Raw genomic sequence first — 17,890 nt, forward strand, 5'->3', positions numbered from 1 at the left:
TCCTCATGGAAGGAGCAATTTATTGAAGCACTTACAGTGAATCCCGGTAAATAAGAAAACATGTCAATATATATGCATAAATATATGCATATTTAAATTTTAACTTTCTCTACTCCATATATATTTTTTTATCATTTTCCTTCTTTTTATTTGAAATATGCACTTCATACATGCATAAGCGCACAAGCTGTTAAATATTGCATTGCAGCCATGTCAAAGAAAAAAATCTGAATAAAAAATTCTAACAAATTATGGTTATTGGTATGATGTATGTATATTTCAACAGCAAAAACTACAACAAGAAGGAGAATAATAAAAAAATATTTTATTATACAACGTAGAAAAAAAATATGTACATATAAATTAATTCCTTTACTCATTTTCTTTTTTATCTTTTCTCGTTTTCTTTTTTTTTTTTTTTTTCTTTAATAAACAGGCGATGATGATGGTGGTGAAGAGGGCGATGAAGAAGGCGTGGCATCAACACCATCCTGTTTCGATTACGTAATGCATTTCTTAACATTATTCTGGAAAATCTTATTTGCATTCATCCCACCAACAGGTAAATTTGTTTTTATTATTTTTTTTTTTAATTACTTATGTAGAAAATCTGATTTCTTAAACTGTTGCTGTTGCTGTAAACAAAGGATATCATACTCAGAAACTATACATTATTTCTGTTATATACTTTGGATATTTGCTAATATGCATTTATACGAGTGGATACTGTTAGGTGAAAGTGCACAGTGGAGTTAATTGTGAACATTATTTTCTTGTAAACTCATAACAATGCTAGAATTATAGAAGAAGACTTAAGCTTTCCAAAACTTGAACAAAGTGGAAACACTGGGATCTAAAAATACTTTAGTCTAAAATTTAAAGGAATAGCAATCAAAACTTACTTACCACTTACTATTTCGCCGGCTACACTGTGTCTCACTTTCTATAGTGAATAAATTTATTAAAGTCCTCATTAATATTCCAAAGGATAAAAGTGGATATGAGATAAAAGACATAAACTGCATATATGAATTTGAAATTATTCTAATAAGGAAATAAATGGAAAAGTAATAGCTGTGACTTCTCAGAAATTAGAAGTGTTAAAGTAGCTACCATTTTAAAAAGAATTTAAATAGTGGACGACCTTAAATATTCCACTACAGGGTGGTCCAACTATTAGAAACTTTTTATACCCACCATCAAAAAAGATGGGGGGTATATTGATTTTGTCACTCCGTTTGTAACACATCGAAATATTGCTCATAGACCCATAAAAGTATATATATTCCGGGTCCTTATTAAATTCTAAGACGATCTAGCCATGTCCGTCCGTCTGTCCGTCCGTCTGTCCGTCCGTCCGTCTGTCCGTCTGTCTGTTGAAATCACGATAGGGACCACACGAGAGGAGCTAGACAGTTGAAATTTTGCATAAATATTCTCTATTGTTAAGGTTTGTTTGGTATTGAAAATGGGCAATATCGGTCCACTTTTTCGGATAGCCCCCATACAAGTGGACCTCCAAAAAACAGCTTCAACGGGCATAACTGCTTCAGAAGTACAAGTATAGCGATGAAATTCGACATAAATAAGTTCCATATGAGCCAAAATCTTTCTACCAAATTTTTTCAGGATCGGCCCATAAATGACCCTACCCCCCATATAAGGTCCCTTTCAGAAAATGACTTTAACACTCATTACTGGCCTAAAAATTCGGGTATAGCGATAAAATTCAGTATAAGTCAGTTTCTCGAACCAAAACCTTTAACCAATTTTTTTTAGGATCGGCCCATAAATGACCCTACCCCCATATAAGGTCCCCTTCTGAAAATGACTTTAACACTCATTACTGGCCCCAAAATGCAAGTATAGCGATGAAATTCGACATAAATAAGTTTCATGTGAGCCAAAATCTTTTTACCAAATTTTTTGAGGATCGGTCCATAATTGACCCTACCCCTCATATATGGCCCCCTTTAGAAAATTACTTTAACACTCATTACTGGTCCAAAAATGCGAGTATAGCGATGAAATTCGGTATAAATAAGTTTCTTACGAATCGAAATCGCTCTACGAATTTTTTTTAAGATCGGCCCATAAATGACCCTACCCCCCATATAAGGTCCCCTTCTGAAAATGACTTTAACGCTCATTACTGGCTAAAAAATACGAATATAGCAATAAAATTTTACACAATTAAGTTCCTCGCGAGCCAAAATCTTTTTAATAACTTTTATTATGGATAGGTCCATAATTGGCCCTTCTCCCCCTATTGGGTCCACTTCAGGAAATAGCTTTAATGCTCATTACTGTCTTAAAAATAAGAGTATAGCGATGAAATGCTACACACGTAAGTTTCTTACGAGCCAAAATCTCTGTACCAATTTTTTTTTTTTTTTTTTTTTGATCGGCCCATAAATGACCCTTCCCCCATATAAGGCCCCCCTCTGCAAATAACTATACTGCTCATTACTGGCTTAAAAATATGAATGTAGTGACGAAAATTGACGCACATAAGTTTAATGCGTGCCAAAATCTCTCCACTAAATTTAGGGAAGATCGGTCCATAATTTACCCTACCGCCCATACAAGGTCCCCTTTAGAAAATTTCTTAAGCGATCATTACTGGCTTAAAAATATGAGTTATGAAATACGGTTATGAAATTCGCTCCGAATTTCATGCGGAATGTGTCGGTAATTCGCCCTACCCCCCCATATAAGCCCCTTTATAAAATTTACATGAACGCTAATTGCTGGCATAAAAATGCGAGAACAGCGAATGTTAACAAGTTTTATATGAACCAAAATCAGTCTACAAAAAGTTATGAGGATAGGTCAACAATTGACCATACACCACATATGAGATCATCCTCTTTAAAAAATTTTATGAAGAAAACTCTGATAATTACAAGTACAGTACAAAATATTAAAAATTAATATTTTGTTAGTTCAAAAGAGCTCGGTCCATAATTGTCTTAAGCCATATTCCAAACATCACCCTGATGTTTATATGGGAGCATTCCTTTTACGGCATACGGTTTGATGGTGGGTATATGAGATTCGGCACAGCCGAATATAACACTCTTACTTGTTAAATCTTTTTTTGATAAAGTTATCAGAGGTTGTTTCGAATTTTTGTTCATATCGTTATTTAGGGACGGATTTTGCTGATTTAAAATAGGAAACTTCTCGAAAGCATGCCTAATTGACTTACTGAAGATTTAGATCCCAAAGATATCTGGAATCTTCAGAAAATTGATTTCAACATACAGACGGACAGACATGACTTAATCGACTCCATTATCAATAAGATTCCTGAATATATGCTTTATCGGAAAATTATAACTGAATGACAAACTTATACGAAAGTAAAGGGTATATAAAAAGTTTATAAAAGGTTTACTAGTGAACAATATTCTTTGTTGATTTCATCATACAATGCGTAATGACAAAAAAGTTTATTGCTGTGATCGAAAGTGTGCAACTGTTGGAAAAGTCATTTCCACAAGCGCCACAGAACCATGATGACAGACTTTTTACGGGTCTACGCTAAAAAATTGCTCCGCCTTGCTGAAAGATTCTGGATGTTGATGAAAACGAATTTCTCGAATGTGGGGTACCATTCGTGAGATAGAATCAGATAACATCAGCAAAGTCTTGTAATATTGAATGTCAGGATAAAAATATTTAGTATAAATGTCTTATTAAATAAAATCTTGATCAAATTTGAATTATAAAACTTTGTGAAAATCCAACTTATCTAGTTTTTTGCAAGCTTTCACAGACAGTCATTCGCTTATATTTTATGAGGACAAGTTAGCACGCATAACATAACACATAAAGTCGAAGTCTGTGAATGGTCTAAAACTCCAGCACAAAATATGCTCTAATTCTGCTCCTCTGGACATGTTGCCTTGGTGAATCTTCCTTCGCCTCTTATTACAATCCTGAGAATATAGGTGCAACAAATACCTCGGGTTAGCTGGGATCTCAAACTTCTGGAGTCAATTGATTCCTCTGATTGGGGGTTTGACCAGAACTCACTATCTCTCTTATCTGGTACTAACGCATATTTCGGTCTACCAAATATGTATGTCTTTGGTTGGTGATTGAGCAGTCTTTAAACGGTTTATGAATACTCTTAGGTGAGTCTATGGAGAATGGCCCTTCTCTGCGGCTAGGCAGAAGCACAGTGAAGCATCAATAGCGATTATTGTGGTTTGAGGCAACCCCGTTTTATTGACTTAACTGAGTGATTGCCTCCTCCTTGTATGCATTCATTGGGTTTTATTCATGATGCCTTTGATTTCGCAACCGGAATACTAATGCTTAAATAGCTTGAGTATTTGATTAAAGTTCTAGTTCATAATAGTGATTATTCGGAAAGTCGCGATATTCTCTGTTTACCATGCTTTTTCTTGATTTAAGAGAATTCAACTGATGAATCTAATTTAAAATTGCATCGATTAAGTGTGTTAACATAGAATTTTCCTTTTAAACTCGGTAGTCAACGAGCCAGCCATGTTTTCTTTCATTACCAAGTCTAGAGGTTACTTAATTGCAAAAGCCTAAGTCTTAAAGCAAAATGGCACAAAAAGTCTAGTTCTATTTAATATTTTCGAACGATCCGTCGATTATTTTACGTATCGATATTGATCCGACACAAACTCAAATGTTGCTTGTTATACCCTTCACCACCATAGTGTTGAGGGTATTATACGTTTGTGCTGATTTTTGTAACGCACAAAAATATTGATCCTACCCCCACCTTAAAGTATACCGATCGACTCAGAATCACTTTCTGAGTCGATTAAGCTATATCCGTCCGTCCGTTCGTCTTAACGTCTTAATAATACTACCGATTTTCGTAATTATCGGACTTTATTTTACCCTAGCCCCCATACAAAGTCCCCTTCAGAAAATGACTTGAAGGTCAATAATTCACTAATAAACACTAGTATCACGATGAAATCCAGCATACATAACTCTAATGTAAACGTAAAGTCATGTACCAAAATTTATAAAGATAGGCCCATATATACCCTTGCCCCATATAATAAATTGTTAAAATATTTCGGAATTAAGGTAAACAACTTAAATGCTTTGTTATTAAAAATAATCCACATTTTTAACATACTCAGTGGTGTAGGGTATCATATGGTCGGCCATGGCCGACTATACTTTCCTACTTGTTAATATTAAAAAATGTTCGTCACAAACTTGGGCTATTCCTTCATAAACTTTGTGCTCCTAAATTAGTTGGAACTTTTAGCTCCTGATTCAGTTAATTTGTGTACGCAAAAGGTCCATGTCAATACACAGAATATACAAAGTTCAAGCCTTCGATAATACAATAGTTAAACACGGCTGCCTATAGTTTTGTGAAAAATTTTTATTAGAACAGCACTAATGTTCTGGAAATGATTGCTTAATGAAATGGACGGTGCGAATAGAAATTTTCACCTTGGAGAATTAAAGGTTATGGAATATCTAGCGAAAAACATAACAAAATAAACAGGACAAATCGCAACATTCCTGAAGAGTTGATCAACGAATGTCATTTTGAGATTATGACATTCGTTATCGAATAAAAAAAGAGTTATCTTTGGAAGCTACTATGAGTTATTTGTTAATTAAATCCAATCCTAATACAATTATATTTAAAAACTAATAGACAAACATTGTTATTTTAATGTTAAATTCACTGTAAAATTAATTCGCAGTTTTTATACAAAGTTAATAAAATTGTATAATTATTACAAAAGAAAACACCTACTATTTAAAAGAAAATTAAAATAAAAATTTCCATTTGCACCCCATCAATTAAAGCAGTAACAATATGATCATCCCTTTTTTATTTCCTTCAATTTCCTTCTCAATTAAAGAATAAATTCCAACTTGTTTTAATGAAATTTAAATTCCAACCTCCTTGTTAATGCAAATTAAAAGTGTATGAATGTGTGTGTGTGCTGTGGCAACAAGGAAAAAGTGGGTATTTAAAGTTATTTAAGAATCGATATACGCGATTCCATGCTGCGTTAATTTGTTACACAAATTGATCCCAAAACTTTTCATAAGATTTTCTATTGATTTTTATTAGAAATTTAAAACAACTTAAGTAGTTTTTCCTTATAGCCACAGTTACGTTTTTATGTATTTTCAAAAAGGAAAGCAAAAAAAACGTGAAAACCTTGAACCTCATTTAGTTTTGCTTGTCACCTTGTTGTGGCATTGTTAACAAAACGGTTTTTATGGCTGGTTAGTTGGCTGACGGATTGTATGTTTTTTTAGGTTTTATAACTTTTCTGTTTTTTATTCTAGCAACAATTTGTGTTTTTTTTTGCCAATGGCGTGACTATTATTAAATTTAGCAAATAAAATTTAAATATTAATTTTTTTTCCTGCTAGTCAACAAAATGATTCAAAGTCATCGTCTCCTCTATGGGATACTTATTTTAAACTGACAACTAAATTGTAGTAATGTACTCTTGTCAATCAGGCAACCAATGAACTGCACCATATACTGTATATTCCGTCACTAACAACAGGTGTCATCATGTTGAGGTTTAAAAAATATCTAAAAACTTTTTATTCAAATACGAATTAGATTACAATGAATATGAATGTATTGCAACAAATCTGATTATATCTAAAAAGTTTTGTACAGTGCCACCATGCAACACAGCAATTGCCTCTACAACTAGCAACAACTGCTACTTATATTGTATAAATGTTTTATTTAATATAAAATTTGTTAGTTTTAATTGTTGATTTTGTATGTTTTTTTTTTTTAAATTTTACAGATATTGCCGGCGGTTATTTATGTTTCGTTGTATCGATATTTTGCATTGGTGTGGTCACCGCTGTTATTGGTGATATTGCCTCATATTTCGGTTGTACGTTGGGCGTTAAAGATGCCGTCACTGCCATTTGTTTTGTTGCTTTGGGTACAAGTATACCAGGTAAGTGTCCATATAAATATAATTTAGATTTTATGTTTATTTATAAGAAAAGCCGACAACATTGATGCCATTAGTAATGGTGGCTGTTGGACGAAATCGATAATCCGAAACACTCCAAAAATAATTGGTCTACAATTTAGTGCTCCTTCCGAAACATTAAATGTATTGATATTGAGCTAAATCCTGATATACATACGTACATATGTATGTATATGATTTATTCTTGGTCAGATTGTGTGAAGTAATCGTCTATTCGAAGTCCCCTTTTATCTTATGCACCTGAATCATGGAGCAATATAACCCAGTAAAAACAGAACTTCCAAAGAAGCGAAAAATAAGTAGAATTTACTCCGTGGAAGTACTGAAAAAGACCTGAACAAGTGATGATTTTAACAAAGGCTTGTCATAGGAGAGATGTCCTTTTTATTTTATTCCAAATTCACTATTTCTGAAGTCATTCTAAAGAAGTAATTTTAATGCTTTTTTTTGGAAGTTATTCGGAAGTGAAATTCTAGTATTATAGAATACAACTAATATGACTTAAATAATATTAAAATTAATTAGGGTAATACACACATTTAATACAAAAGCCCAAATATAACATTTTTTATCCCATAAAATGTAAGAACAAAAAATATATCATCAACATTACAAAAATAGAATTAATTTCGCTTCTTCGGAAGTCTTTAAACATCACTCCCTCAAAAGGTAAAAAATTCAATTAGTGCTAGTTTCGAAGTGGTAATAAATGCTATTCTTTTAGAAGTACTTCGTTTTATTTTTGCTGGGAAGTACCAGACATATTATAAAATTTATTACAAGTTTGATCTTAAATTCCATTTCCTTAGACTAAATATAAGATCATTGGAAAATGATTTTAATACTACGAATATATTAGACATAAAATAGATTAATTAATATAAACCCAAATTCAGTTCATAAATATCAGTGATGTACTTACCCCTGTATTCAGTATCTGGAACTGAAATTTTATATGAAATGCACTCAAAAAATATTTAAAAATTTTCATACAGTTTTTAAATTAGATAGATAGATAGATAGATAGATAGATAGATAGATAGATAGATAGAAATAGATAGATAGATAGTAGATATAGATAGTAGATAGATAGATAGATAGATAGATAGATAGGATAGATAGATAGATAGAAGATAGATAGATAGATAGATAGATATGATAGAAGATAGATAGATAGATATATCGATCGCTAGATCGTCGCTAGATCGCTGCTGATAGCTAGATCGATATGCTCGATCGCTCGCTGCTAGATAGTGCTAGCTGAGAGCTAGCTGCTCGCTCGATCCCGCTCGCTCGCTGCTCGCTAGCTGCTCGCTCGCTGCTCGCTGCTGCTCGCTCTCGCTCGCTCGTCGCTGTGCTCGCCGCTGCTCGCTCGCTCGCTCGCTGTCGCTCGCTCGCTCGCTCGCTCGACTCGCTCGCTCGTGCTCGCTCGCTCCGCTCGCTGCTCGCTCGCTCGCTAGCTCGTCGCTCGACTCGCTGCTCGCTCGCTCGCTCGCTCGCTCCGACTCCTCGCTCGCTCGCTCGCTCTCGCTCGCTGCTCGCTCTGCTCGGCTCGCTCGCTCGCTCGCTCGCTCGCTCGCTCGCTCGTACGCTCGCTCGCTCGCTCGCTCGCTCGCTCGCTCGCTCGCTCGCTCGTCGCTCCTGCTCGCTCGCTCGCTCGCTCGCTCGCTCGCTCGCTCGCTCGCTCGCTCGCTCGCTCGCTCGCTCGCTCGCTCCCGCTCGCTCGCTCGCTCGCTCGCTCGCTCGCTCGCTCGCTCGCTCGCTCGCTCGCTCGCTCGCTCGCTCGCTCGCTCGCTAGCCGCTCGCTCGCTCCGCTCGCTCGCTCGCTCGCTTCGCTCGCTCGCTCGCTCGCTCGCTCGCTCGCTCGCTCGCTCGCTCGCTCGCTCGCTCGCTCGCTCGCTCGCTCGCTCGCTCGCTCGCTCGCTCGCTCGCTCGCTCGCTCGCTCGCTCGCTGCTAGCTCGCTCGCTCGCTCGCCGCTCGCTCGCTCGCCTCGCTCGCTCGCTCGCTGCTCGCTCGCTCGCTCGCTCGCCTCGCTCGCTGCTCGCTCGCTCGCTCGCGTCGCTCGCTCGCTCGCTCGCTCGCTCGCTCGCTCGCTCGCTCGCTCGCTCGCTCGCTCGCTCGCTCGCTCTCGCTCGCTCGCTCGCTCGCTCGCTCGCTCGCTCGCTCGCTCTCTCGCTCGCTCGCTCGCTCGCTCGCTCGCTCGCCTCGCTCGCTCGCTCGCTCGCTCGCTCGCTCGCTCGCTCGCGCTCGCTCGCTCGCTCGCTCGCTCGCTCGCTCGCTCGCTCGCTCTCTCGCTCGCTCGCTCGCTCGCTCGCTCGCTCGCTCTCGCTCGCTGCTCGCTCGCTCGCTCGCTCGCTCGCTCGCTTCGCTCGCTCGCTCGCTCCTCGCTCGCTCGCTCGTCGCTCGCTCGCTCGCTCGCTCGCTCGCTCGCTCGCTCGCTCGCTCCTCGCTCGCTCGCTCTCGCTCGCTCGCTCGCTCGCTCGCTCGCTCGCTCTCTCGCTCGCTCGCTCGCTCGCTCGCTCGCTCGCTCGCTTCCTCGCTCGCTCGCTCGCTCGCTGCTCGCTCGCTCTCTCGCTCGCTCGCTCGCTCGCTCGCTCGCTCGCTCGCTCGCTCGCTCGCTCGCTCGCTCGCTCGCTCGCTCGCTCGCTCGCTCGCTCGCTCGCTCGCTCGCTCGCTCGCTCGCTCGCTCGCTCGCTCGCTCGCTCGCTCGCTCGCTCGCTCGCTCGCTCGCTCGCTCGCTCGCTCGCCTCGCTCCTCGCTCGCTCGCTCGCTCGCTCGCTCGCTCGCTCGCTCGCTCGCTCGCTCGCTCGCTCGCTCTCTCGCTCGCTCGCTCGCTCTCGCTCGCTCGCTCGCTCGCTCGCTCGCTCGCTCGCTCGCTCGCTCGTCGCTCGCTCCTCGCTCGCTCGCTCCTCGCTCGCTCGCTCGCTCTCGCGCTCGCTCGCTCGCTCGCTCGCTCGCTCGCTCGCTCGCTCGCTCGCTCGCTCGCTCTCTCGCTCGCTCGCTCGCTCGCTCGCTCGCTCGCTCGCTCGCTCGCTCGCTCGCTCGCTCGCTCGCTCGCTCGCTCGCTTCGCTCGCTCGCTCGCTCGCTCGCTCCTCGCTCGCTCGCTCGCTCGCTCGCTCGCTCGCTCGCTCGCTGCTCGCTCGCTCGTCGCTCGCTCGCTGCTCGCTCGCTCGCTCGCTCGCTCGCTCGCTAGCTCCTCGCTCGCTCGCTCGCTCGCTCGCTCGCTCGCTCGCTCCTCGCTCGCTCCTCGCTGCTCGCTCGCTCGCTCGCTCGCTCGCTCGCTCGCTCGCTCGCTCGCTCGCTCGCTCGCTCGCTCGCTCGCTCTCGCTCGCTCGCTCGCTCGCTCGCTCGCTCGCTCGCTCGCTCGCTCGCTCGCTCGCTCGCTCGCTCCCGCTCGCTCGCTCGCTCGCTCGCTCGTCCTCGCTCCGCTCGCTCGCTCGCTCGCTCGCTCGCTCGCTCGCTCGCTCGCTCGCTCGCTCGCTCGCTCGCTCGCTCGCTCGCTCGCTCGCTCGCTCCTCGCTCGCTCGCTCGCTCGCTCGCTCGCTCTCTCGCTGCTCGCTCGCTCGCTCGCTCGCTCGCTCGCTCGCTCGCTCGCTATAGATAGATAGATAGATAGATAGATAGATTTTATCGGTATGGTTTTCAGTAGCAATCTTTGCTGAAATAGTGTGCTATTTGTATATAATACCGGATAAAGTTATTGTAAATCGGTTTTTTATATTTATTTCTTAAGAAATTTTCTAAAATATTTTTTTTAAATACTTACATATTTTGTTCTAATTTGATTGTTTGCATATACATACCAAAAACTATAATTATTTTTCTATAATAGTACAAGACAGAATGTGCATAAAATGGACAGACCCCATCTTTAAACCTGGTTGGTACCGGTATTTCAAAAGCTTCAAAAACAAGCAAAATGAGCTTTAGTAGTGTGGGCTAACTAATTTTTTTTTTTTTTACAATTAATTGTACTCAGTTTAAATTTACAAGAATAAGTGTAACGAAATTCGTCGTTATACTAAAAAAATATTTTCAAGTTGTTAGCTTTGTACATAATTCTCTCAAAATAAATGTTTATAAACATTTTTACAATTTTAAACAGAGTACATTGTTAGCTTTTTGCTGTATTTATGTATATAATTTCTTTGTTGTTCCCCATCATAATTGTAGTGCAATGAAGATATCTATAAACATATGAAATGTTGCAAAATTTCAAAAACAAATGTTGATACAAATTTTTTCATCTAATTGTTTCAAGAATGCAACTTTATTTATACTGATACATTTGTAAAAGTTTGTTTTAAAAAATTATTTAAATTTTTGTTTGTATTTCAAAAGCAAAAACTTAGCTTTATCTGGTAAACATGTTGCCAGCAACCTATTGTTTAATTCCATTTAATTGCACATACAGTTTAAATATGTATTAAGCAAATGTTGAGTAAATTAGTTGCTTATGGTAGGCAACTTTGTTAATTAACCTCCGATGCATGTTGCAAAAAAAATATTGCTTATTATGTATAAGCAAATTATTTAAAAAAAACTTTTTGAATTCCTATTAACAGGAAGCTTTAATAGAGCATTTAGTTTAAAAACTTTATTTCGAAAGAAGGAGCTAAGCTTTCAATACATAGGTATATGGCCCTTCAACAATGTTGCTGAACATTGTTTATTTAGTTTTTGGATTTCCTATTAACAGGAGCTTTTATAGAGCATTTGTTTATACATTTGTATCTCTAAAGAAGAAGCTTAGCTTTATATGGATTCTCAACAATGTTGCTAGACATTGGTTTTTTTCTAATTTAGTGGGCAAACAAAAAATAACCAAAACTTAGCAAAATAACAACAAATTTGTTGTTTTGTGTACCATTTTTTCTACACAAAATATTAATGTTTTAAAATATGTAAATTATTTTTTTTCTCTATGGAATTTAAATTTATTATTATATATGTTTTACAATTACTCTTTAGATACATTTGCCAGTAAAGTAGCTGCCATACAAGATAAATACGCTGATGCTAGTGTGGGTAATGTAACCGGTAGTAATGCTGTAAATGTCTTCCTTGGCATTGGTGTTGCGTGGTCTTTAGCTGCCATTGTACATGAAGCAAAGGGCACCGTCTATGCTGTAGAACCAGGAACGTAAGTAAAATTGTGTAACACTCTTGTATTTAATTAATTTAATTGTGTGTGTGTAAGAGAATAATTTAAATTTTAATTTGTATATTTTGTTTTTGTTTTTTTTTTTCTAGTATTGCCTTTTCTGTAACACTTTTCTGTTCGGAAGCTTTAATTGCCATTCTTATATTGTTGCTGAGACGTAGTAAAAAGGTGGGCGGTGAATTGGGTGGTCCCAGAAACATCAAAATTGTTAGCAGTATTATATTGTTCAGCTTATGGGTCATTTATTTGCTGGTAAGCACATTGGAAGCATATGGAGTTATTCATGGATTCTAAGCAGCAGCAACATCTCTTAAATAAAACAACACCCCAGCATCTTATAACTAACATCAGCATCAATAATAGCAGAAATAGAAAAATATTATGAAACTAAAAAGCGAATTAACATCAATGAAAACTACAACAACAACAACAAAAACCAGCATTACTATTTGTAACAACTTTTTTTATATATAAACATAAACATAATAATATACATTTCACTACTATTACATACAACAAAAACCCAAAAACCAAAAATGAGAATATATACTAAAACTAGTAAACATTTAAAACATAAAAAAAAACAAAAACAAAAAACACAAGCTAACTTAACTTAACTACTATTACTTAGAGTTACTTAATGTTAGATTTTAAACTAAATACTAAATTTTTTGAGTCTAAAACTAAAAGAACCAAAAACAAAAAATTTTCTTTTTTATAACTTTTTCTTAAGTCCAAACCAAAAAACAAATCATTAATATCTATCAACTGTAAACGAGTCACACAGAATTTAATATAAAATTCAATTGTTTAAAAAAAAAGTAACAAATAATTAGCAAAGCTAATAAAGAAATTTAAAATTATATTAATTCTAGCTTAAAATTTTGTGAAAGAAAGAAAAATAGAAAATATTTAAGTTGTATTTAAGAAGCATAATTTAATACCAGGAGTTTGTAAAAGTTTAGCAACATTTGTTAATGTTGCTAGGTTTTCAGCAACATTGTAGGGAACAAATTTAAAGCGAGAAATAAGTAAACAAGCAGAAAACTATGTTAGTTTTCGGTTAAAATTTAAAGATTTAATATATAAAATGTTGAGCAACAATTCAATTACATTAGTTTTGCAACATGTCTGTTAGATTTGTATTTGATGCAGATTTAGAACAGTTATTTGAAAAATTATAAAAAAAAATATTATCTCTTCCGTAGTGTCTCAAACCTTATAAACTTGTTGCTGCAGCAAGTTGTAGTCCCATTTTTTAGCAATATAGTTTGGTAACATATAAGACCGAAAAATAATTGGAACAAAACAATCAATTTTGTTTTATAATTTTTAAATTTTTAATATTTTTTTATAATTGTAAACAATTTTAAATATGTGGAGTTTTTGTTTAAAAAGCTTTTAAAAATTTTTCATGTTATTATTTTGAAAAATTTTTAAAGAAAACTTTATAATTTTCATTTCATTCTGTGCTTTAAGGTAAAACATTTTAAACAAGTTGCCAGCAACATTTGAAGATTGAGTTAAAATGTTAAGAATTTAAACTTAACAATTAGAATATTTTTCCATAAGAAATTGTATTGAAAACCGCTAAAGAAACTAGAAGTAGAAATGTTGCAGTTTTTGTATCAACATTGTTGAGCAACAAAATTTGAAACAAGCCCTATTGTCAACTCAATACAGGAGAATTTTAAGAACATTTTGTATAAAAATTCTTTTAATTTAGATATTTTTATAAAATTGTATTATTTTCAAAATGTTTTTAATTAAGAAAATGTAATCAACATGTGGCCAGCAACTTGTTTAACCAACAAATTTAACAACTATTTAGCAACTATTAATATGGAAACTTATATCGTAATAATTTATAAGGATTCAATAAATGTTAAAGGCTTTTTCTTTTTTATTCCTAAAAAATTGTTGCCAGCAACACTTCAACAAGCTTTAAAAGTTTTAAGGAAATAAAATTTCTAAATTAAGAATTTTAATTAAACAAAAGTTGCTAAACAAGGTTTATTAAATCGAAATAAACGAAGTGTTCAAACACTCTAAATGTTAGTTAAATAATCAAACTAGTAAAAATATTAAATCTAGTTAAAATTCTTTAAAAAAATATTTACAAATTTTAAAACTTGAGAAAATGTTGCTAAACATTGTTGATTTAAAGTGTATAAACTTTGTTTAAAGTTTTAACATTTAATTTTAAACCCGAATTTTATAATAAAATTTTATAAAATATTAATATATCTTTTTTAAAATTTAGGAAGTTTCTCGCTTATACCAGCAACATTTCAAACGTTGCTAAACAAAACCTAAAAAACATACTCATAATAAAACTCCTTGTATTAAACTAATACTTTTCTTTTTTTTTAACCTTACAACTTAAAGAAATCTTTTCAAATCAAACTAATTTGTCATGCTCTGTTTTTATAAAAGTTAACCTCAAAAAAAAAACATGTAAAGAAATGTCAAAGAAATTGTGTATAGTAAATTTTATCTCTTGTCATTCTGCTAAAAAAGCAAAATTTAAACAAACAGCAAAAAACTTTTTTAACATAAAAATAATTGTGTATTTTTAATTAAATATAAACAATAATTTAAAAAAATTAATTTAAAGAAAAAACAAGAAAAAACTTTATAATTATATAGAAAAAAAAGAAAAACTTTTTATTACTCCCAAACCAAAAACAAAAGAGAATTTAAACAATTTATTATAATAATATATTTAAAAAAAAAACTTTTTTTGTGTAATTTAAGTTATAGCTAAAAGAAAAAAAATATGTTATTTTTCTAAATAAATTTTTCATAATTTTTTTCAGTTTAATATATTGTATAGAGCAAATTATTATTATTTATTATTTCCTTAATTTGTTAATAATTCTTTTTTTTTTTTTTTTGTTTTGTATTTATTTCTATTTACTGTTTTGTTAATAAAATATTTATAAAAAAAAAATTAATCAAAAAAAGACAGGAATCTTTAAAGTTATTTAAATTATAGCTAATTCTTGTAGTTAAATGTTAAACATTGCCAGAAACATGTTGCAGAACATTTTTTTAAGCAACATGTTTATTTACAGCTAAAGTTTAAGAAAACATTTCAGTATCTTTGTGAATTGACAAAAAAAAATCTAGAAAATTTCTGTAATTTTTTTAAAAAACTTAACTCATGTTTATAATTATTCAAACATTTTGTTTATATACAATGTTTACAAACATAAATTTGAAATTTTCAAAAACATTTTAAAATTCAGGTTCAGTTATTGCAAAAAAAAAAAGATTTCAATTTAAGTTTTAAGACTTTTTGTATTAGAGGAACTTTAATTTGTAATATTTCTCTTAAAAAACTTTAATTAAAAAATGTCTTTTAAGATCCCTTTTTAATTTCCCCATCAGAAGTTTAAATCTATGAGTTGTAAAAAACTTTTACTCAAAAAGTTTTAAATAAAAACAATTTTGTAAAATATTATAAATATTAAAACTATTATTTTTCACAAATATAAACAGATTTCAAAACATTTTTTTCTTTATAAAAAATATTAATGAAATCGATTTCTAAATAAAGTTTTTTCAAGATTTCTCAGGAATTCTGGATTGTAACAGAAATTCTAGAAATCTAAAGAAGAAGAAAATAGTTTTCAAGCCCCATTTTCACAACAAAATATTACAAACAAAATTCAAAAACTAAAATAAATACTTTAAACAAAACATAAAGATAAAATCTAAAATTAAATTTTCAAATAAAATTTCATAATTTTTTTTATTAATTTAAATAATTTTACTGGTTCCTGTTGATTTAATTTTAATATTTTTTTCTTTCAATTTATTCTTTAAGAAATTTAAAAAATGAAATTAATCCTTAAACTAAACATACTTGCCATTACATTTAATTTTTAAACATAATTTAGCAACGAAACAAATGTTTGTACTTTATATTTCTTAATAAATTTAAAACTAAAAAAAAAAACAAAATAATAAAATAAAATAAATTGTTACAACAAGTGATGGTTCCAAAACAAATAATTGCTAATGTAAAATGCTATTAAATTTTAATTAAAATAAAAAAACAAAATCAAACAGACTGGATTTAAAAACATTTTCAAAACATCCTAAAAATCTAGCTGTTTACAGTTGACCAATTCACAATAGGTGTTGTAACGTTGTATCATGGTATGACATAATGATTTTATTATAATCTTATTTTCAAAACAAAACAATAATACAAAAATTACCACATACAACAATACAATGCTACGCCGTTGATTGTGAGTTAGCCAAGTGTTTCTTAATAATTTATTAAATTATAATTAATAAATTAATTTTGTCTTTAATATAATTTTATATATGTATGTATGTACGTGTTAATGATAACAAATTCAACAACATACAAGAACTGCATTGTTATTTAAATAATTTTTAAAACAAATGAAAAAAAAAACAAAATAATTACTATTTATACATATTTATTATTTCTATGTCTTTTTTTCTTGTTTTTATGTTTTTTTCTGTATACATTTAAGTAGAATTTTTTATTTTTTTTCTAAGTTATATAATGTTTAAGTGAAGTTTGAAGATTTAAAAATTAAGGGGAAATGTTGAAAGAATTTAAAAAAAAAAAAAAAATGTTTGTGTAAAACTAGAAAATGTTAAAAACAAAAACTTCCATGACAACCAAAAACAAGAATTTGTTTAAATATATTAAATTAAGTTTTTAAAACCCCCCCCCCCAAAAAAAAACTAAATAGTATTTTGCTTTAATTTTCGAAAATTTCAAATTTTTCAAAATTGTGTTAAAACTATAAATTCGTAAGAAAAATCTTTATCAATTTTCAGAATATACTTTTTCCGTGTAGAAACAAAAGTTCTATAATTCTTAAGAAAATTTTATCTAATCAAAGGTATATAGGCAAGACTATAGACCAGAGTATAGCAGAGACTAAAGTTCAAACTGATCAGTAGTTTTGTTCAATCTATGACAACTCTCCAGACTATAGCTCAGCTTGTAATACAAACTTAGATTCTGATAATGGTTTATACAATAATTCAGACTGTAGTTCAGACAATATTACAGACCACTCTATAATCTGATTATATCCACATTATTGACAAAGCTAAAGTTTAGACTATGGACAAGACTATAGTCCACACCATAGACAAAACTATAGTTCGCAATATAGGCACAACTATAGTCCATACTATAGATAAGACTTTAATAAAAATTATACTCTATTCATACTGTAGTACTATAATTCACACTGTAGTACAGATTATAATCCAGACCATAGTTCTGACTTACGTCCAGATTACAGTTCTTTTTAAGTTCAGACCAAAGTTCTGACAATACGTCACACCATAGAACTGAGTATAATGTAGACTATAGTCCAGACTATAATCAAGACAATAGAGCATACAATAGTTCAGACTATAATCCAGACTATAGAGCATACAATAGTTCTGAACTATAGTCTAGACTATAGTCCAGATTATAGTCTGGACTATGTACATTTCTAACTTAAGTCCAGATTATAATGGAGACTATGAACAGTTCTAACTTAAGTCCAGATTATATTTTTATTAAGTTTAAAGTTCTGACTATATATCATACTATAGAACAGACTATAATCCAGACTCTAGTGCAAACTATTGTCCAGACTGTAATGTGTACTGTAGTCCAGACTATAATGCATACTATAGTACAGACTATAGTGAAGACTATAGCCCAGACTATA

General features: G+C 34.2%; 1 protein-coding gene across 1 annotated transcript; it reads left to right on the plus strand.

Moving 5' to 3' along the window:
* Positions 1-3: 3 nt before the first annotated feature.
* On the plus strand, positions 4-16,234 carry LOC119609851 (sodium/calcium exchanger 1-like; the record flags this gene model as incomplete). Its single annotated transcript, XM_037964836.1, has 5 exons — positions 4-46; positions 437-562; positions 6,801-6,959; positions 11,972-12,143; positions 12,254-16,234. Coding segments are annotated over 5 exons (705 nt in total), but the record flags the coding sequence as incomplete, so codon positions are not given.
* Positions 16,235-17,890: the final 1,656 nt, after the last annotated feature.

This window comes from Lucilia sericata, unplaced genomic scaffold, assembly GCF_015586225.1.
Source record: "Lucilia sericata isolate MDLA Ls3-8-SP2 unplaced genomic scaffold, ASM1558622v1 Contig001067F_arrow, whole genome shotgun sequence".
In the NCBI taxonomy this organism is placed as follows: Eukaryota; Metazoa; Arthropoda; class Insecta; order Diptera; family Calliphoridae; genus Lucilia; species Lucilia sericata.